Below are 22165 nucleotides of genomic sequence, written 5' to 3'. Positions count from 1 at the left end.
AATTGGAAATGAGCTCTTTGAAAGTCTGTTGCCCATGCTGCACTGTCTTCACTGAGACTAGCTGGAGGGAAGCTAGCTTGGGTAGGCTAGCCCACGCACACCTTTTGCCATGTAGACATAGGCTAAGCCCTACTGAAAGTCAATGGTTCTCCAACGGTTCCACAACCAGAATGTGGCAGTCTGGCCTGGTGGGTAGGACCAGGAGCCATGCCTAGCGGTCAGAGCAGGAGTAGGCCCTGGTGGCGGGAGGAGGAGTCAAGCGAGGGGTCACAGCCGGAGTCAGAAACCAGGAGTCGGGCCTAAGGTCGGAGCTGGAGTCAGGGCCATAGGTCAGAGAACAAGAGAAGCACCTGTTGTCGCAGCAGGCCAGGTACTGCCAGGTTGCACAGACAGCTTCCGGCAACTCCCTACCCACTTAAATAGCGTGCCTGGACAAATCAGAGGTCATGGGTGGTGATGCCAATCGGGGCTTCGCGTGGGCAGCACTTCCCATGGCGTGTTGTGCCCCCCAGGGTTTATAACGTGTGGATCACGCCTCTGCTACAGCTGCCCGGCTGTCACCCCGAGCCCTGCAAACCCGGGTTCTCGTCCTCTGGATCCTTACGCTCTGCCGCTGTTGAAGATGGGACTTAGGCACTTATGAAAATTTCACCTTTCACCTAGGCTTGTCCCTTGGCTGTACACACACTGAGGGAAGCATGGACCAAGGTGAAAAGAACAGTGGTCAGCATCACTACTTCCCCATTGTGGGGCGTGCGGGAAGGACAGAGAGCAGTGTACCCCAAGGCTGCGGCTCTATCTCATGGCACCGTCCTGACTGGGTTTCAGAACGAACCTCTGCAGAAGCCAGTGCAATGATCTCACGGCACATTGATTCACTGGGGTGGGAACGGCACTCCAGGAAGTACCGCCTGCCAGAAGACAGGAAATGATGCGAGAGCACAAGGAACCAAGTGATGGGCAGAGGCTGAAATGCCACTGCTGGATATCTGATCATTTTCCTGCACACTTCAGTTTCAGGCAGCTCTACCTGGATTTATTTGCTTCGAGATTAGCTCCTACGTATAATTCCCTGGCAGGCCGCACTGCGGTACAATCCTGTATGCACTTTTGACCCTTCTGCATACCACACACATCAAGCCAACCAGATGTCTCACCATTAATGAGCTTAGCAGTTTCAGCTTCTCTTTTTGGCCAAAAGAATTAACATGAATAAAGAGAAAATATCCCTTCTTACCTTCATCAGATTCAACTACTGCCTCCCCATCTAGCTCTGAGGGGGAAAGACGAGAGATGGAGGAGCAAGGCAGGGAAGGACAGACAGTGGAAGAGAAAGGAAACACGGTGATGCAAAGGGAAGAAAGAGAGAGAGAGAGAAATCGATGTTAATCTTCTCTGCTTTTTCATCCTGGTAAATAACTACATGTGTGCAAGTTACCTGAATTGCCACAGAAACAGGAAAGAGGCCCTGGTTTTTAAAGGTATTTAGGTGCCTAAAACCCATTAGTTTAACACTCACCTGGCCCTCAGCACTCACCTGGCAGTATCATTCCTATGGCTTCACCGCTAACCTTTCCCTACCGACAAGCCCTAGGCAGGGAGATGGTTTATGTCCAAAAGGGATGTTGTTATTCATTATTATTCTGATTCCCTCCACCCTTTGAGAAGCCATTGGCCTTCCCGGTTCAGACGGCAGGTCTGGGGCAGGGCCACACAAGCCTACACTGATTGGCTCTCCGCGTGCTGAGAAAACCCCGCTGGGAACATTCCTAGTGCTGCCTTTTTTCCATCCAATTTTTACGGCTGTGCATCGGCCTTTCTGCTGTTAAACTCTCTGCTGCTCCACATTTATAGCCTGGCTGTAAAAAGATGCCAGTGGCTGAAATGCTGGTGTCTACAGCCCCAGAATCGGTCCCCAAAGGGGCTTTCCCCACTGTAAACTCTAGTTTCTGCTTCTCTCTGCCTGCGATGAGCAGGATAGACACAAGGCTCCGAACATAAAGGAAGCTCTTGAAAGCCTGTGAAGGGGAGGGGTGGTGCTGGTGAGCTGGGATCTGTCTGGATTAGAAGACAGCTCCTGGGCTCTGGTATCCGTCCCCGAGACAGCTGTCAGAGGCCAGGAGAGGAGTTAGAAGCGGGGCCCGGGGCTCCACTCTGGTGATTCACACAGAGACAGCGGATGCTCTGGATATTGTTTTAACTGGCAAGTTGCACTTTCTCTAGCCCTCTTGAACTGCGGCGAGGTGAGAACGCCACATATAGGTGGAGAGAGCGAGGGAGAAAGGAGGAGCGGGAGTGAAGAGAGAGAGAGCCATAGACAGTCAAATCCTAACTACCTTACGCACTCCTTCAGTACAGCTCCCATCGGGGGCAGCTGACCCTGAGTAAGGACCTCGGGTGCTGACCCAGACAGAGAGGGTGACAGAAACCAAGCGCTGGTGGTAATGAGCAACCACTCTACCGGACAGCGTGTTCCTTACCTTCTTGAAGCTTGTTGTTTGATAACGTAGGAATAGCCAGCCTGGGTCAGATCCGCTATGTCCAGCTAGGCCAGTGACCTAACAGTGCCCAGTACCAACTGCTTCAGAGGCAAATGCAAGGAACTCCTACTGTACGCAGCTATGGGACAACCTGCCCATCAGGATGAGTGTAACCTGGTTCTAGGGTTGGAAGGGCTCTCAAGAGGTCATCTAGCTAGCCCATCCTCGGATCTTGGCAGGGGGTCGGGCTAGGTGATCCTTGTGGCCCCTTTGGTTCTATGACCCCCTGCGCTAAGGCAGAATTTAGTATACCAATACATAAGGACCACTTGATGATTACCCTGTTCTGTTCACTTCCTCTGGGGCACCTGACATTGGCCACTGTGGGAAGACAGGAGACTGGGCTAGATGGACCTTTGGTCTGACCCAGTCTGGCCGCTCTTATGCTTGACAGGCATATTTCTCAACCCCATTGCTGCCACAAGACCCTTCCTCTACTGGCCACAGCCCCTGAGGCACCGCATTGCTGTCCGGCAGCATACAGCTCAGCCTTGGGTGCACATGCCAGTGACCAAACCCAGTCAGCCTTAGTGACCCTGACGGGCCGACGTTGCAAATTCAGCCTCAGCAGAAGCCCCTGGAGAAATAAGGCATTCTCAACCTCTCTGTGCAGCAGCATGATTCTATGATTCAATATAGGAGAGAGGGGAATAAGATGCCAGGATGAACTGGCCCTAACTTTCAGCACCTTCTATCTGCAACTGGCCCTCTGACCCCAGCCATTCACTTACCTCCCGCCGGCTGCAGCAGGATCTCGGCTGGGTTATGGGGCTTCAGCCCCAATGCAGACAGCGGGGTCTTGGCCAGGCCGGGTGGGGAGCGCGCTGTAGTCAGGCCAAAAAAAAAAAAAAAATCCAACGGTATCAAAAGAGGAATTAAATTTGAAGCGCAATAAATCCTAGAGTCATCTTGGTTGTTACTAAATGTGAGTTTATAGCCTCAGCACTACGTGTCCTACTTAATGACGGTCATTATGTCCTGGCAAGGTGCGTGTGCAACTGGAAACACTTAAGCCCGCTGGCCTGCAGAAACCACAGGAATGCAGGAGCCGAGAGCAGGCCCCCTTATTAGAAGTGACACCTTTGGCTTCTCTTTTAGGAGACGGTGATTCGGCCAGCCCCGATGCCAGCCACGTGCAGAGGGAAACTAGACACGGGGGAGACAAAGAAACCCCCTGCTGATAATTGATGGGCAGTTACAGGAAGACGGATTGAGGGGTCCAGAGGGCGGGGCAGGATTACAAATTCCTTTGATGCCTATAAATCCTGCCTGAGTGCGCTGGGAGCCTGAAGGCCTTGCCTCTTTGAGGAGAGAGCACCTTGGCGAGGCCATTAGGGACAGTCCACCGGCAGGAATGACTTCCCAGGGTTTGCAGGAATCCTAACACTGGGCAAGTCTGCAAAGCAGCAGCCCCCTGGCTGGATAACAGCGCCCTCCATTGCCCGAGTGCCTCTCATCCAGGGGATCTCAAAGCACCTTCCCCAATGCTCACTGATTAAGGCTCCCTGCCATGGTTAATTGATGACACCTCCCCACCCTATGAGGGCATTTAGCTGCACTCCCCTCATTGGACAGGTTGGTAAACTGAGGCACCAAAGGTAACATGTCCTGCCCGCAGTGACTTGGGAAGTTGGCAGCGCAGCTAGGGCGAGAACCTAGGAGCCCTGACTTCCACACTCCAAAACATGAGACCACCCAGTATGCGTCTGCTGCGGGGAAGTGCTGCAGAGGCTCACTGTTCAATGCACAGGTTGCCAGAGATGCCTCCAAAAACAGCAGCATTTCCTCTGTAGTCAGACTGATATTAACATAAACACAGTGGGCCAGATTCCGATCTCCGTGCCCTAGATCTAAATCCAGAGGGGCTCCACTGACTTCAACCACGATACTCCAGATTCACCCCGGTGTAAACGAGAACACAATATGGCCCTCAGAAATTCAAACCACCATGCTCACAAAACAGCCCCATTACCTAATCTTCCCCTTGAAAAACTAACTTAGGGCCCACACTTTACGTCGAAGCATTCGCTCTAGTTCTGGTAGAGAGACCTAAACGGTGCCCATGCCACGAACTTTTACACATATGGCGTAGACACACATCTGGAAAACCAGCCAGATGTGCAGCGAGACAGGTATCACATACCCACCAGCCTGTTTACGAATGCACTCAACACGTGCTCTATAGCTCGACTGCACGTACATATTCTAGAGACAGAGGCCGGTATGTAGTATGTATGTACAAAGGGGGCTGTGTGTGTATGTATATATATAGCATGTGTGCTATATATAGGGTACACACATGAAGCGGGGAGTGATGGAGCAAATAGATGCAGATGTATATGTGAGATGTGTGTACGACAAGTCTCACAAATAAGGCTTTATAGTGTCTGCGTGTGTGGGGGGGGGGAGAGTTCTTGCCATTGATTTCTATCTCCCTGACACTGTATTTTACCGGCTCGAAACAATTCAGGCTTTCTAACTGGGAGGAAGAGACCTCAGGACACAGAAGAGGTGTGGGAATGCTGCAAAAAGCAAAAACAAGGAGACAAATGAGGCTCCAACCTCCCTAAAGGAAATTTGACACATTCCTTTAGCTTTATCCGCTGTTGCATTTCAACCTTCTGACTTACAGATTCAGACGGGCACCCACGCTGGCAGCGGGAGGAGGCGGGAGAGGCAGGCGTGGAAACAAAAGCCAGTCCTCATGAGCTCACGTTTTCACGGCTGCTACGTTGGTTAGAACTGTTTGCTCAATGCAGATGAATTACTGGGAAACCAAGCAATTCCACGGACGGGCCAAGACGTTCCAGCCAAGTGTTACCGCTAATGCACTGAGCCTGCTTGATCGAGAAGCTGGCCAGGGATGAGATGCAAAACACACCCGGTTTTGCACTGGGTAAGGGATGTTGCCCTGAGGGCACATCTCAAGCCTCTACTATTAACCTGTCACTCTGAAATTCATCCACAGAAGGAACTGCTGGCAAGAAGCCGCTGCAGTGTGCTGAGCATTCAAAGTGCAGCCGAATGTCCCCGCCACACCCTCACCCTTCATCCCCAACGGGAGAAGACCTTACCCAGATGTGTGTTTCTCAGGGGAAGGGGTGGCACCAAAGGGGTTAAAAACAACTCTCCTGCTAAACTTGGTGTGTAGCAACTGCAGTCACCAACGAGGACTGAGCGAAAAACAGATGTTTCAATGCGCTGGAAATTCAAAATAAAAGCTTTGGGGCTTGAACAGAAAACTCATTTTTTTCTAAATTTTCAGCAAGTCAAAAAGTTGAAGAAGAAAAAAAACAACCCTTGTTCCAGGTCAAAGGAAACCCGAAATGAAACGTTTCACATTCAACTGTTTGAAAAGATTTTTCGGATTTTTATAAAACAAAATTAAAGGAAATGTGGAAAGGAAAAATTGAAATGTTTCAGTCAAAAAAACCCTAAAAACCCTAAAAAATAAAATGCTGGAAAAATTCAGAAAAATTTGACAAGATTGACGTGAATTTGGGAATGTTCTGGTGTCACCAAATCTCCATTTTTCACCCCCCAAAATTTTTTTGATGGAAAATCTTTGCCCAGCACTAGTCTGTGGCCGTAGGACATCCATACGGGGCAGAGACAGGAGATGTGGAGAATACAGTTTGGGAGGTGACTGCCGTGTTGGAAAATCTCTCCTGATCGGGACCAGAGCATCTCAATCCATTTTCAGCTCCTCTATTCCACTTTTCAATGCACAGGAACATCAGATGTGGCCATTGCTTTTTTCCCCAGTTGCTCACCAATGCATTGTGCTGCTGCACACTGATTCAGCCGTGCCCCTGTGGCACTGTGGGACAGCGGCAAGAACCGGTCACAGCGGAATTCACTTCTTCCAAACCTACCACCAAGTTATCAAGGGTTAGCCAGTAGGACGCATGCTTGGCTGGAGGAGTCAGGAGGTCAGAACATGCAACGGGAAGTTCGAGGGTCAGACTTTCCCAGCAACTTGCAAGGACGGGACAATTCCAGAAGCAAAGCAACTGCTGAAACCTCCTTTGCCTACCTTAGGTTCAGCAGAGCACCTGCATGTTAAATAGCATCTAACTCCCCTTGTCATTCCCCCTTCCCATCTGCAAATCTGTTCAGGTAAAGGGGATTCACCTTGCACTCGGCTACACGCCATGGGCTCCTAACTGGACATCCGGATATGAACGGTGAATGGATTTGAATGGACAGTGCAACCCCAAATGTGCCTTCTTTAAAGGGAGTGGAATACCATGCAATACACATATGTGCATACACAGCATGTTTTTAGCTAGGTACACGGGGGGAACATGACAGTCCTTAGTTTAAGCTCTTAGAGGCAAGGACAATATTTGCATGATAGGATTGCACAGTTCCGACCATGCTGGGACTCTGATTACAGCTTGTCCGCAGCGTAGTACAAAGGACTTTTTGGCTTGGTCGAAGCAGATCAGCCCAAATAAATGCTGATACCAACTTTATCCTACTCCTGGCCAGCATGTATCCCATCTCAGGGGATACATGAAACCCTCTTTGGGGAATATTTCAGGGAGCTTTAAAACAATTGCATCGGGACTATTTTTCAGAACCTTCCAAACTAGCTGCCTTAGCCACCATGGGTCCAACTGTCCAGGACTTGGCGGAAGCCATAAAAATGGGCCTAAAATAGCCTTTCTGTGCACCCCCACCCAAAAAATCACTGGTTTAAAATCAACTCTCCCTTCCAGAGCTAGGAGCAGGTGCTGGGTCTGAATGGGAGAAAGTTCCTCCTTCCGGCTTTGTCAGACTGTGAGGGTCACTTCAAAGTGGTGCCATCTCGAAAAGCTGTCACTGACGCGGGACTGATGGAGATCCCTAAACAGCTCTGTAATTGAGCCAGCTGTTGCCAGCTGTTTGGATTCCTCCCCATCCCCCAAAATATTTGCTTTTTTAAAACTCTCTGGAGCTCGTTAGCCAACAGCATGTCTGTGAGACTCACACTGAGCGCAGGGGGGCTGCCTGGGGACAGCTTTCCGGGGTGGACGTTCAGTTTGGGATTCTACGCGAGTCCCTCTAAAAAGGAGGGGATCGGCTGCGAAAGTGATCGCTCTGAGTTTAACTTTGGAGCAACACGCTGCCGAGGAAAGCGACATGACCAGAGATTTAGGCCCGGCTACTCTGCAGGGTCAGGATGCCGGAGAGTATCCCAAAGCTATTTGGCATCATGCAGCAGCCATCACCCAGAAGACGAAGTGGTGAGAGCCAGGGCTATGTGTTACATATACCATGTGGCATGGAACCCAATTGAAATGGGAGTCTCCTCAGTATACGGAGATAGTTTTATTTTCAGGGTGTTTTCATAGTAGATGGGGATGTGCCCCCCCCAAAATAGGGTTTAATTTTTTCCATCACATGCCCTCAGGGGTCCCCAGGACAGATATATTATTTTACACCCCGCTATCTGTAAAACTTGGCTGTCAAAATGAAATAACAACGAAATCAAGGAAATCTGCAGCGCGTGGAGTGGCGGAGGGTGGTGTCAAGCAGAGAAGAGAAGTGACAGGGAAGGAATTGCCATGGGAAAGGGGTGGAGGGATGAGAGAACGAGAGAGAGAGATTAAATGGCGGCAGGTGTCTGGAATTTGGAGCTGCTTGACTTGCTGCTTTTATCTGGCTTTGCTAGAGCCGCCCGCTGGTTCCCACCGCCTCCCGGAGCCGCGGAACTTACGCAGGTGACCATAAGGGGTTTGCGGCGAGACAGGAAAGGCAGGGGTTGGGGGAGAGATCTCACCACCGCTGGAGGGTGGGCTGGTTGGTGAGGTCCCCTCCAGCTCTTCAAAGGCCTCCTTGTAGCTATGGAGATGAGGCTGCAGAAGAAAGCAAGCGAGGCTGAGTCAGTTGTGGAAATAGCAGACCCCCGGCAAACACAGCCCCATTACAGAAACCTGATCCTCAGCCACCCACCAACCCAGGCTCGCGGCCGCTGGGGCTTCATTGCCAGAAAGAACTAGGGACTTTCTTCAGCTTCTTTGTGGGTCTCTGGCAAGCCTCAGCCCCCTCCTCCCACCCCCTGGCAACTGGGGTTGAATGGCAAGGTCCCCCTCCAGCAGGGCTATCCACATTACCACACGCCCCGCTACAAAGCAGCAGGGGGAAAGACCAAGGAAAAGGCACCTCTTTGGGCCTCCCTCCCGGGTTGGCGGCAATGCTGCTGACCACCTCTGGCGAGAAGCTGTGGACCGGCGATCGGGCAGTGGGGCTCCGGGGCGTGCCGGGCTCCTGGGGACTGTTCTCGTACTGGCCGTCACTGGTCGTGCGTCTTCGGCTCGGCGCTCCGGGCTCCTCTGGGGACTTGTCCCGTGACTCCACCCCTGGAATTCAAACACAAGGAGGGAAGCACTCGTTAAAAAGGACGATGCCCAGCAACAGGCTCATCCAGGTTCAAATTCACCCTCAGGGAACCACGTGGCAGCTGGCACGTTGGTGATTTATCTGAAGCATGAGCCACTCCTCACCTGATGACTCCAGCTCCTTGGCATCTTGGGGCTCTCCCTGAGGACTCTTTACCCCCAAACATTTTTAAAGGGCCATCTGTACTGCCTTAAAGGGCCTGCATAAAGGCTAGGGGAGCTGGAGACTTCTGATTCCTACAGGATAGGCACAGCGTGAGCAGGAGAGCACCCTGCCGCCCTGATCCCGACCTGCAGAGAACCAAGGAACGGACGTGCCCACTGCCAAAACAGCCTTTGCTCTGCGTGGAGACCCAGTACAGTGCTACAGGGCTTGGTGCTGCAGGAGGGCCTTGTGGTCAGAGGAGACATCAAGCAGAAGTTTTTATCGCGTGTGGTCATCAAAGACCCGGGACTCCTTCCTAAAGAGCGAGGCTAGGCTCTGGCATCCTGACCAGGTATTCTCCCAATACCTTGCCAGTTCCACTGCAGACAATAACTCTTCCCTTTCTGCTCTGCATGACTTCTGTGCTGCCCGGACGATCAGAGACCTGGAGGGCTGGGAGGAGGCACCTCGAGAGGTCATCAAGCTCAGCCTGTCTGCGCTGAGCCAGGACCAAGGTGGATGTCAGCGGCATAGAGTTTAAAACCAGAAGGGACCAGCAGATTATCCAGTCTGACCTCCTGTCTAGCACAGGCCACCCACAGCACCCAGCCACCCGCACACCAAGCCCAACGCCCAGAATCAGTGCAAAGCTGCCTTCTGCCCAGAAGTGGATGCCTGTCAATGACAGGGAAAGTGGCCTTTGTAACACGCAAGGCCTGATCCGCAGGGCACCTGCCATTTCCATGACTCCAATGGGATGGAAAATGCACCATAAATAACCATTAATATTTTGCATCTCCCATTCCCATCACACCTGACTGCCTGTATCTCCGTTACACCGCCGCAGGGAGGGTGCTATCCCCATTTTACAGATGGGAACTGAGGCACAGGGAGATTAAATGATTTGTCCAAAGCCACACAAGTCGTCTGTGATGGAGCAGGGGATTGAACTTAGGTCTCTGGCTAGCGCCCTAACCACTGGCCCACCTCTTCCCTCTTGATCAATCCTCCGCCTTGCTTTGGAGGCTGCCAGCAGATGTACCAGTTCAGTGCCTGGTTGGAAGGCCACTGCAGTCCGCGGGAGTTTGACTTGGCCAGGCATTGGATCAGGCTGCAGAGCTGCAGAGCCAGCTGTGATGGTGGCTTTTGGACAGGGAAAAGGACCGAGTCCACAGCCATCAAAGAGAGTGAAATGGACGCTACAGCCATACAAGGCCAGGGAGCCGCAGATGGGAGACAGAGCTCTAGAGAGACCCGGGCTGGTGGCGATGGGGCGGGCATCCTGAAGGGATCCCTCTGAGCAGAGGGGCCGAGCAAGTCCAAATAACTAAGCCAGGGATGGGCCCTACAGCCTGAGCGTCACCCCGCCCCCGCCCCCCGTCCACGGGAACGATCCCCAGAGAAGTGCATCTCAGAGCCTGGCCAGGGAAAACAGGTCTCCATGCCAGGAATCTGGAGCACATTCCAATCCACTTCTTTGTTTGCATCCCCGCTAGCGGCCAGGCACCCCCCTTTTCCAGCCCCGCACACAGCAGCCTGGCTGCAAAGAGGCAACACCTCTAGGGAGAGGCTTGCAGGCTTTGTAAAGCTGGGGGGGGGGGGCGTGTTCCAGCCCTTTGGTGGGCTGGGGTCTCCCCCCGCCTGTCAGCTCTTCGCTGCGAGTGGCAGTCAGCCAGGGAGAGCACTTGCGACGGAGCGGGAGCAGGCTTTGGCCTGGATTCCAGCACCGGAGTGCAGATGTCCACTTTAGCAGAGGGGGAGGGCGGCTGTCTCCATGGCAATGACACCAACTAACATGCAGCACCTGGCCCGGGGGGAAAGCCCTGAGGGAAGGAAGAAGCGGGGAATTGCTAATCCTGCCGAGCAATCGTCGCGTTAGGAAAGCAGCAGCCCGCTGTTCTACCAGGACAGGGATCCTCTCTCCATTCTCCCAGACCATGCACCTCTCCTAATGCTACAAAGGTGATTAGCTAATTAACCCTCAGCTCAGCACCCTGCTGGGAGGTGGAGAAAGACTTTTATGCCCATTCTTCAGGTGGGGAAACTGAGGTACAGAGTCAAGTATCAGATGGGTAGCTGTGTTAGTCTGTATCCACAAAAACAACCAGGAGTCCGGTAGCACCTTAAAGACTAACAGATTTATTTGGGCATAAGCTTTCGTGGGTAAAAAACCCACTTCTTCAGATGCATCTTTCTTCAGATTTACACATAGGGCACCAGCAGCAGAACGGGCTCCCGGCACCAGCTCGAATCTGCTAGATCTGATTTCTAAAAGGGCCTGCAGGATTGACAAAAGCCCAAGGGATCCCGATTCCAAAGGCCAGGAAAGCAGCCACAACAGTAAGAAAGGTTCGTACTTATGCCAGTGCCTTTTAGCCCAGGGGACCCCTATGGGTTTCACGTGCTGGATTTACAGATGGACCAACATAGGAGCTGATGCTAATTTACTTCCCACAACATCCCCAGGCGTAGAACTGAGTTCCATGGAACTGCACCGGTCACAGAGCACTCATCAGCGTGAATAAACCATCAGGATCCAGCCCTCAGCGTGTCAGGGAATGGGGGTTAGATTGTTCCTCCAAATTGCCCAGCATGCTTTGGGTGCATTTCCTCCAGGGTTGGGGGAAATGAGAAAATGGTTTGCCAAGCTAGCGGCAGGCAGCGGGGCTAGCGGAGGGGAGTGGGCTGCACGGGGCAGTGGGGAGAAGCCTGTACCGGGGCAGTGGGGGAGGGCAGCAGGCTGCATCAATGAGCCAGGGAATGGCCTGCACCAGGGCCTTAGGAGGGGATGGGGAGCTGGCTCAAGGCTCATTTACACCCATTTCTCCCTGCTGCCTAGGAACCCCACATTTAGATCCTGTCCAGGCAGACTCCGCTTTGGAGTTCCCATGACATTCACCGACGTGGCCCTTTAAAGGGGGCTGCTTAACAATCTGAGGTCCTGTCTGCGCCGTGGGGACATTAAAGCTCCCAGGGCACTTTGTGTCAGTGCTGGGGTGTGGCCCTTGGCCAAACTGTCCCCACCTCCTGTCTCTGTCCTGCGGTGTGGCTGCATTTCAAGGCTGGGAGCCGTGACCTCTGCAGAAATAGTTTGCGAAGTGCTGTGGGATCCTTTGGGACGAAAGGTGCTGTAGAAGCCCGAGAGACCGTTACACAGTAAACTGAAAATGAAATCGGTAAGCACAGATGCACCTGCATTGCCCAAAGACATATATGCTGCCCCTGTAACTCACCCTTGCCGGTACCTCCCCCGGCCACCCTCAGCAGAGACACACAGACATATTGCGGCTTAGAGACGCTCAGCACTGTTCTCAGAGCAGGGTAGGAAAGTGCTGGAGACCAGCTGGGGCTGTCTACTGTCCTCTCAGATATACACTCTGTCCTTTCATCAGCCTTGGTCCAGTTTGTCACACACAGCCATTCTCTCTCTCTCCCCTCCAGGCAGCCACCTCATAGACCCTGCCTCGAGGAATTTAGCATAACATTGGGCACTAGAAAATGGACTGAGAACCCCAACTTCTTTCACAGAGGCCTCTGAAAAGCCATCAGGCTGGGCCCTGGCTCTTCCTGACTTACAGAGAACTATTCCTGAATCTCTGAGCTATGCTGATGCCCCCCTTCTTCAGATCTTGAAAAATCTGCTAACGAAATAGGGAGGAAGTTGGCTGCAAGTTCCTGGCACAGGCTGCTTAGCTACATCACTGAAAGACGAAGCCTTTCCAAGGGAGTCTCTAAATAATAATCACAGTAATGATGATAATCACAAAATCACCACACTGGGGAGATGCAAGAGAGCTGAAAGCTGGTGCACAGCCCAAATGGAGTTGCCCACGTAATTGATGGAGGCTGGAAAATTCCATTAACAGCAACTTTGGAACCAAATTCGCCCATCCAGTCTGCTGGAGCCGGCCGCACGTCGGTCATTTGCTGAGCGTACGGGCAATTTCCAGGGGCAGCGATTGCAGAAGAAGCAACCGAAGCGGAAATGAGCCACTCTGGGGGTAAGAGACTCATTGTACAGGCTGGGTGGGAGAAGGCTCGTCGTGAGCGGGTGGCGGCATGCCAAGCTTCCTACAGGACCGTGCCCGGGGCGTGAGAAGCTGTATGGCAGAGCCCATGCCGTCATCACTGAAAGGGACACAACCAGCTTTCACAATATCACATTTCCAGGGGTAATTTCCTACCCACTTTTGTTAAGTGCCCCGCCGCCCCAAATGACTAGACTGGATAGGAAAAAAAACTTTGTTTGGTGCAGTTAGTAGTATTTTGTGTCCAGTTAGTTAGTTAGGCCGAAGGCCCAGCAGCTTGAAGGTATTTAGGTGCCCAGTTCCCACTGACATCGATACATTGAAACCAATGGGAGTTAGGCACCTAAATACCTGCCCACTGCTGGAGCTTGGGTCTTTAACTCAAGCTGGAACAGCACTTGCTTTTAGTTCAGGAGGCCCCTGGGTCAGCTCCAGCTATAACCAAGCCAGTGACCGTAACGCACACGCCTGCTTATCTTTAAGCAGCAGGTCGTCCCCCTTAACTACCCTTCCACACAACTCTTTGCGTGCTGCGCGTAATGCCTGTCTGCAGGGCTTGGTCACCTCCCCGGTCTGCTTGGGTGATGCTTCTACCCAGCAAAACCCCATTGTCATAGGAAAATGTGACGGTGAACCCAGCACAAACACGGTCTCAATGGGACTCGGGGCAGAACCTGGAAAGGCAGTTAACGCTGCTGCCCAGAATTCAAGGGGACGCTGTCCCTTTCATTCAACGGGCGTCACCCCCTTTCACTGAGCAGACAGCACGGCTCCGTGGAGACGCATGTTGCAATGGGATGATGCTAGGTGATGCCGGGAGGGCACCGTGACCTTTCACTCCATATTCTTTATGAAAAGATGCTTATGATATGAATATGACATAACTGTACTTTATGCCAGACGGCTCTTGTGAAATACCATTGGAAAGGTTCTGATTTACTGAATGCGAGTACCTAATTTGCATGCCTGTATCATTTCTGTATCTGAAGTTAGGAATATTGACTATGTATCTGTATTTCAACTATGCTACTTTGGATGACACTCACTGCTAACACTTCAGGACAACAATGGAAAAGCCAGACAGGGGTCACGGCCCATCAGCGAGGACAATGGACTGTGAAAAGCTTGGCCTTCCTGCCTGACGCTCCATACTGCCTCTGACTCATGGACTCTGTGATACTACAGAGTCAGGTGGTCTTGTCACCTGACCCTAAACATTACCTGGGACTTCTGGTAACTTCTCACTGGAAGGGAAAGGGGGGTCAAATATGGGAAACAAAGGATTCCTGCCTCATGTGAATCCTATTTACGGGTGGGGAGGAAGGCAAACAGGACTTCTCTCCATGGCCTATCTGCCCAAGGAGAAAGACTGCAAAAGGGAAGGCGGGGGGGGGGGGGGAGGTAGAGAGTCCAGGCTGAGACAAAGGTCCAGTCTGAAAAGGAATATCACTGGAACTTTGAACCACAGAAACTTTGCAGCCTGCCTGCAACAATATCGAGGGTGAGAAATACTATTTGTAACCAATTTCTTTAGTGAAACTAGCTTAGTTTGCATGTTTGATTTCATTTTCTTAGTAATCTGCTGAGCATACGGGCAATTCCAGGGGTTTGTTACCCCTTCTGCCACTTAAAATCTGCCTTTTATAGTTAATAAAATTTGTTTTCTTTATTTCTAAACCCAGTTTCTGTAATTTCTAACTGGGGGGTGGGCAAGAAGTGTGCATACCTCTCTCCACATTGAGGGAGGGGGCGAATTTCATGAAACCTTTGGGCTTGTACCCCTTAAAAGGAGCGAGCACCAGGGTATTGGAGCAAGTGCCTTAAGCTGCGTCTTCCCAGAGCTGATTTGGAGCTGGGGGTGGCCCTGCCTGTGTGTGTGTTAGAGGAGGCTTTAGTAGTCTGGACAGCAAGACAGGGAAAAAGGGGGCCCAAACTGGCATAACAGGTGGGCTCAGTGGTATCCCAAGGGGCCCAACCCATCACAGGCACTTTCATAGAATCAGAGAATCTCAGGGTTGGAAGGGACCACAGGAGGTCATCTAGTCCAACCCCCTGCTCAAAGCAGAACCAATCCCCAACTAAATCATCCCAGCCAGGGCTTTGTCAAGCCGGGCCTTAAAAACCTCTAAGGAAGGAGATTCCACCACCTCCCTAAGGAACGCATTCCAGTGCTTCACCACCCTCCTAGTGAAAAAGTTTTTCCTAATATCCAACCTAAACCTCCCCCACTAAAACTTGAGACCATTGCTCCTTGTCCTGTCACCTGCTACCACTGAGAACAGTCTAGAACCATCCTCATTGGAACACCCTTTCAGGTAGCTGAAAGTAGCTATCAAATCCCCCCTCATTCTTCTCTTCCGCAGACTAAACAATCCCAGTTCCCTCAGCCTCTCCTCATAAGTCATGTGCTCCAGCCCCCTGATCATTTTTGTTGCCCTCCGCTGGACGTTTTCCATTTTTTCCACCTCCTTCTTGTAGTGTGGGGCCCAAAACTGGACACAGTACTCCAGATGAGGCCTCAGCAATGCTGAATAGAGGGGAACGATCACGTCCCTCGATCTGCTGGCAATGCCCCTACTTATACTTTGCTGCATATGGCCAGGCCAGGGTAGACAATAATTGTGCAATCCTTGTGTGATGCCCCCTGCATGTGCACATGTGCACACACACACACACACACACACACACTAGGGTGACCGGATAGCAAGTGCGAAAGATTGGGACGGGGGTGGGGGTAATAGGCACTTATATAAAGAAAAGCCCCAAATATTGGGACTGTCCCTATAAAATTGGGATATCTGGTCACCCTAACACACACACACACACACACACACGGGTTCCCTAAATCTCAGGGCCACACACCCAACTGAAAGCCTGGGATGGGGCTAGTGCACCTGAATATGGAGGGGGCATAATAATGGCTCAAAGGGATCCAACGGTCCCAGCTGCTCACGGCCTGCAGCCCCCAGAACGGCCTCGTGAGCTCGGCAGCCTTCGGAGCCACTGAGCACAGCGGAAAGCCACGGCAGGTGCTCGCCGAGCAAGAGAGTCAGCGAGGAAAAGCTGCAGGAACGTCCCATTCTTCCCTGGTGAGAAGAAGAGCGCGAGGAATGCCGCGGGGGGGGCCAGGGAGAGGGGCCGGCTGTGACTTGATGAAGACCTCAAGGGGGGAAACATCGGGAGGCAGAGCGAGAGACTGCAGCACGGGGCGGAAAGGCAACATGAGGATTGGCACCGAGCGGAGGAAAGTCGCTCTGCTAACGAATGCCGGAGAAGCCCGACAGGCAGCTCCCACCCCCGCGGCATACATTCCTCTCCCACCCCAGAACGCGGCAGCAGCCAACGCTGGGCCATGCCAGGCTGTGCCCATTTCAAACTCCTCTTTCACAACGTCTCCCTGGGAAGGCCGGGCCCGCTCGGGGCACCCATCAATGCCCCGGCCTGTCTTTTCTCTTCCCGACAAGCGGGAAACAAACAGAAGAAAAAGAAACTCATTGTTTGGGAGCCAGGAATGGGAACGCTCGCCGGCTGGCTGGAGCTGGGATAAAGTCAGACAGAGGGGAACAGGGGCTCTCAGCAAAGCACCACTCAGCGATTCCAGGCCTTGCAACCTGCTCTTTTCAAATGAAATGGCATTTCCCCCACTCCTGGCGAAACGCATGAGCAAAATTCTCAGCAGACACACAGACACGTCCCTCTTCGCTCACAGCACGTGCCGGAGTCGCTCAGCGGCGCTTCCCCTCAGCAACGGCGTTGCCTGTTGGTTTGTCACTGGCCTCTGCCTCTTACTTCAAGAAGACGTGACTTTGCCCACCCAAGGGCCGCGTCAGGCCACGTGCTGGGCCGCATCTGGAACACCTGTAATATGGTGGCCGAGCCAAGGGAGACGACAGATCCCAGTGTGCCTGGACCGGACAACAGGGATGCCTCCTGGCTCCTTACATAAGAACAGTTACACTGGGCCAGATCAATGGTCTGTCGAGCCCAGTGTCCTGTCTTCCAACAGCGGCCAGTGCCGGGTGCTTCAGAAGGAATGAACAGAACAGGGCAGTTATTGAGTGATCCATCCCCTGCCGCCCATTCCTAGCATCTGGCAAACAGAGGGTAGGGACACCCAGAGCATGGGGTTGCATCCCTGACATGGGTGGTGCGTGAACTGCCGGCTGAGGGAGGCTAGCCCCCAGCCCCGCCCTGAGCCCAGAGGCCCCCCCCCACCACCAAAGCCCCCATCACAGGCTATCCCGCTCCGCCCCGGAGCGCCCCCAGCCTCCCCCTCCCAGCCCCAGAGTGGGTGTCACGGCCGCAGCCCCCCCTAGCACCGGAGCACCAGGAGGGAAGGTGGCATGGCCGAAGCTCCCCCAGCCCCGGAGCGCCGGGAGGGCAGCGGGCGCGGCCCTATCTGGGGCCACCCCACAGGGAGACTAGAGCAGCCGCGCTGAGCGGAAGAAGACGTGTGTGGGAGGGGTCTGGGGGCAGAGTGTGGCTGGGGTCACGCCTGGCTGTTTGGGGAGGCCCAGCCTCCCCCTGCCTATGATACCTGCCGCCCATGGCCCTTGATGGACCTATCCTTCATAACCTCCTTCAGCCACGCCTATGTGCTGGGGATCGGGGGAACTACAGACTGCCTTGCAAAATTATGCAGACTCCACTGTAGCCACCTGCGCCTATTCCTCCCACGTTTATCAGGGACATTTGAGACTTCAATTGTGGGCAGAGACCTGGGAGCCGGGTTTATACCCGGGAGTGGACCGGCTGCCTCCTGGGAATGGGGCGTCTGACTTCAATGGCAACAGCAAGAGGCACCCAGGACCCTGCAGAATCCGGCCTGCGTCCGCACTGCAGCATGGGGAAGCTGGGATTGACCAGGAGTCAAGGTTCTTTTACTGGCCCCGCACAGATTTGCTGTGTGACCTCACTGAACTGCATATGGAAACAGGGAAACCACCACGGGCCTAGCACCCGGCAGGGCTGGGACCACACCAACGGTTGAAAGAACACTCCGAGACCCTTTGAGATGGCGCAAGCTCTAGGAATACAAGCTCTGCCTTCTAACACCGAGTACAGGCAGCCTCGGGGAACCCAGAACCCAGCATTCTGCCACTCCCGTTTCACGTCTCACCTCCGTGGAATCACACCCGCATAAAACCGGAGTGACCCTCACCTGGAATCACAGTGTGAGGAGGGGCTCTGACCTACAGCAACTTTCCACCACCCAGATCGATAGCTGAACTAGCCTGGGGACCACTCAGCCTCTCTCATGGTTTTTTGAGCTTTGGTGTATGTTAGGCAAACACATCGCCTGAGGTATCTGCCAGGAGCAGCAGCCCTTTTCCTTTCTCTGAGGCGTCACCCTCTTACTCAGATGGTTTTTAGCTGTCATCACGCCCCTTTCTCGTTGCTGCTGCCGGCGTTCCATGGCCCGTGGGTACTTCAGCAGCAGAAGTCCGGTGTTTTCTGAGAACCTCCAGGGTCACATTTAAATGTCAGTGCCCAGAAACTCCAGCCCAACATCAGATAGACTGCAGTGTGTTCTAGCGGATAGACAGGGGGACGGGGAATCAGAAAACCTGGTTTCTATGCCCAGCTTTGTCACTGGCCCGCTGGATGACCTTGGGCCTCAGTTTTCCCAGCTGTATTTGGATACTGACCTCACTTTTTTAAAGTGTTTTGAGAGCAAAGGATGAAAAGCGCTATATAAGAGCTAGGTATTATGATTCTCATGCTCTCTGGGTGTGTTTTTCCAGCTGTAAAATGGAGATAAGGATATTTATCTAGCCAGATGATTCCAGCGATCGCTGAAGCACTTTGCAAACATTAAAGAATGTATGTACACAACCCTCCCCCACCCCCCAGTAATGTAGGAAGGGATCATTAGCCCCATTTTCTGGATGGGGGAACTAAGTTATGGAGCTGGGACGAGACTTGCCTAAGGCCACTCAGGGTGTTTGTGGCAGAGCCAGAAAGAGAGTCCAAAGCTCGAGTCCCTATCCAATGCCCTTTCCACTGGGCAAAACCGCCCCCTGGTCTCTATATAAAGGAGCAGCTTGCAGCCAGGTCTGGTGAAAACATTAGGTGGGGGTTACGTCGTCTGTCAGCCATGAGCAGGGATTCCAACCGCCCGCCCTGGGCAGCTAGAGGTCCCTTCTCCTGAAGGGTCAGTACAGACCGATGGCAGCAATAAGATCTGGGTGGCTAGCCCCAGGCTCTCTTGGGATCCTCGGTCCCCCCTGCACTGAATGAGAGCACAGTGGCCACAGCCCGGGCTTCCCCTCATTCTGGGAGTCACCAATGTCAGGCTCTCTCCAGCCCTAGGCAGCTGGGACTGGCTGGCAAATAACAGTGCCCCACCCCTCTCTCCAGACAGGACGCCCCTGATAGCAGCCTGACTCCATTGCATGGGAAGAAACAGGCCCAGGGGGCTCTGGACACTGAGAAAAGCTCAGGCTGGAACGGGTTTGAGACCGATTCTCTCGCAGATGGCGGACAGCCACTCCCATTTACCCTGGCGCCTTCCATATACCTCTATCGCGAGCCCTTCCATTCGGCCCGCGCTATTTCGGTCACACTTTATCCTAAGGAAAGATTTGTACGTAGGGCTAATCACCGATACAGACAAGCTATAGACACGTTAGAGGGAGGCATGAACAGCTGTGCTATTGAAAAGGAGGACTTGTGGCACCTTAGAGACTAACCAATTTATTTGATCAGAAGCTTTCGTGAGCTACAGCTCACTTCATCGGATGCATTCAGTGGAAAATACAGTGGGGAGATTTTATATACACAGAGAACATGAAACAATGGGTGTTACCATACACACTGTCACCAGAGTGATCACTTAAGGTGAGCTATTACCAGCAGGAGATTGGGGGGGACGGGGGGCGGGGGGGCCTTTTGTAGTGATAATCAAGGTGGGCCATTTCCAGCAGTTGACAGGAACGTGTGAGGAACAGTGGGGGGTGAGGGGGGGAAATAAACAAGGGGAAATAGTTTTACTTTGTGTAATGACCCATCCACTCCCAGTCTCAAGTTAATTGTATCCAGTTTGCAAATTAATTCCAATTCAGCAGTCTCTCGTTGGAGTCTGTTTTTGAAGGTTTTTTGTTGAAGAATTGCAGCTTTTAGGTCTGTAATCGAGTGACCAAAGAGATTGAAGTGTTCTCCGACTGGTTTTTGAATATTATAATTCTTGACATCTGATTTGTGTCCATTTATTCTTTTAAGTAGAGACTATTTCCCCTTGTTTATTCCCCCACACACACCCCGTTCCTCAGACGTTCTTGTCAACTGCTGGAAATGGCCCACCTTGATTATCACTACAAACGGTTCCCCCCTCTCCCCGCCCCCCCGCTCTCCTGCTGGTAACAGCTCACTTTACCTGATCACTCTCGTTACAGTGTGTATGGTAACACCCATTGTTTCATGCTCTCTGTGTATATAAATCTCCCCACTGTATTTTCCACAGTATGCATCCGAGGAAGTGAGCTGTAGCTCACGAAAGCTTATGCTCAAATAAATTGGTTAGTCTCTAAGGTGCCACAAGTCCTCCTGTTCTTTCGCGAATACAGGCTGACCCGGCTGCTACTCTGACAGCTGTTCTATCCACGCCCACACGCACATGGGGAGAATGTGTCACAGATGGGGATAAGAACCCCATTGGGGACCCAACAGCAAGTGATTCACCACTTCCCACAACACCCATTCATCATGTATAAACTACAGCAAACGCTGTTTTATCCGGCACTTCACCAGCCGGAAAGCTCTGTAAACTGGCATTTCTGATCTTCATTGAAATGCTGGTTTACAGTCTGGTTGGTGCGGGGCCGGCAAGGGCTCGGGGCACAGGAGGGGGCGTGGAGCGTGGGCTCTGGGAGGGAGTTTGGGGGCGGGAGGGGGCTTGGGGGGCGGGAGCAGGTGCGGGGTGGTGTTCCCTCTAATTTTTCCCACCCGTGTGCGGAATGAATTTTGTTATGTGCACCAATATGGAGGTGATGTGTGACATGAGGGGCCGAGGAATCCTTGTGGGAGGGGGCTCAGGGTTGGGGTGCAGGGGAGTGAAGGCTCCAGCTGTGGGGGGTGGGCCCTGGGATGCGGGGGCTCAGGGCTGGGGCAAGGATTCAGGGCAGGGGGTGTGGGCTTCGGCTGGGGGTGCAGGCTCTGGGGTGGGACCAGGGATGAGGGGCTTGGGGTGCAGGAGGGTGTTCCAGGACTATGGCGGGGAGAGAGGACTTCCCCCAGCACACTCTCCCTGCAGCAGCACCTGGGCTGGGGCCGGAGAGGCACCTGTCCCCGGTGCCGGAGCTCTGGGGCTGGGGCTGCAGGATAGGCACCCCTCCCCTGGACCCAGCAGGTCTGTGCCTAGGTCCAGGCCACGCAGCTGGGTCTGGGCTGCTCCAGGGTCGCGCTGGGCTGGGCTGCACCGGCCGTGCCTGGGCCCAATCTGGCCGCGGCAGGTCTGGGCCACAGGGTGAGTTGGGACCGGGGCGCCCCTCCTGCGGCAGATTGGGGGCCGGGCTAGGTGGGGGCCGGGAAAGGGGCGCCCCTCCCTCGACCGGTCCTTGGGCAGCCTCCCTAAGCACCTGCATGGCGTTACATAGGCTGCTGCACGGCTGTGCAGCTTACAGGGAACATAGGTGCAGGGTGCCAGATCCGGGGACCACCCACCTCGGGCAGCTCCCCACAAGCAGTGACCTGTCCTGGGCTCCGGCTGCCCCTAGGCCTGCAGGCACTGCCCCGGCAGCTCCCATTTGCTGCAGTTCCCAGCCAATGGGAGCTGCGCAGCCAGCATTCGGAGAGGGGGGGCACGATGAGGGGGGGGCGGGAAGGGCAGGACGCAGAGCCGCCTGCCGTGCCTCCGCCTAGGAGCAGCTGGAGCCTGGGACAAGTCGCCGCTTGCAGGGAGCCTCCCGAGGTGAGCAGCCCCTGGATCCGGCTCCCCGCACCCACTCCTGAACCCCCTCCCACGCCCCAAGCCCCCGCCCCACACCCACTCCCAAACTCCCTCCCTCTTAGTCAACCGACATTTTTAACTTACCAGCAACATTCCCCCAACATGCCGGATAAAAAAGC

At 53.5% G+C, this 22165-nt stretch overlaps 1 protein-coding gene across 25 annotated transcripts in view; it reads right to left on the bottom strand.

Moving 5' to 3' along the window:
• The window catches only part of TNS1 (tensin 1), a 274551-nt gene that overhangs the window by 36268 nt on the left and 216118 nt on the right, over nt 1-22165 (bottom strand). For 22 of the 25 annotated variants that reach the window (XM_073304965.1, XM_073304974.1, XM_073304972.1 and 19 more), the window contains 3 exons: nt 8691-8887; nt 8245-8383; nt 3272-3364 (listed from right to left, as the gene is read on the bottom strand). In XM_073304965.1, the coding sequence (XP_073161066.1) occupies nt 3272-3364; nt 8245-8383; nt 8691-8887 (429 nt within the window). The remainder of the gene's footprint in view (nt 1-3271; nt 3365-8244; nt 8384-8690; nt 8888-22165) is intronic. The other 3 variants (XM_073304971.1, XM_073304990.1, XM_073304973.1) reach the window with 2 other exon arrangements.

The sequence above is a fragment of the Lepidochelys kempii genome, chromosome 11 (assembly GCF_965140265.1).
Source record: "Lepidochelys kempii isolate rLepKem1 chromosome 11, rLepKem1.hap2, whole genome shotgun sequence".
In the NCBI taxonomy this organism is placed as follows: domain Eukaryota; kingdom Metazoa; phylum Chordata; order Testudines; family Cheloniidae; genus Lepidochelys; species Lepidochelys kempii.
The sequence above is the reverse complement of the archived record's forward strand: the minus strand, read 5'-3'. Positions and strand labels throughout refer to the sequence as shown.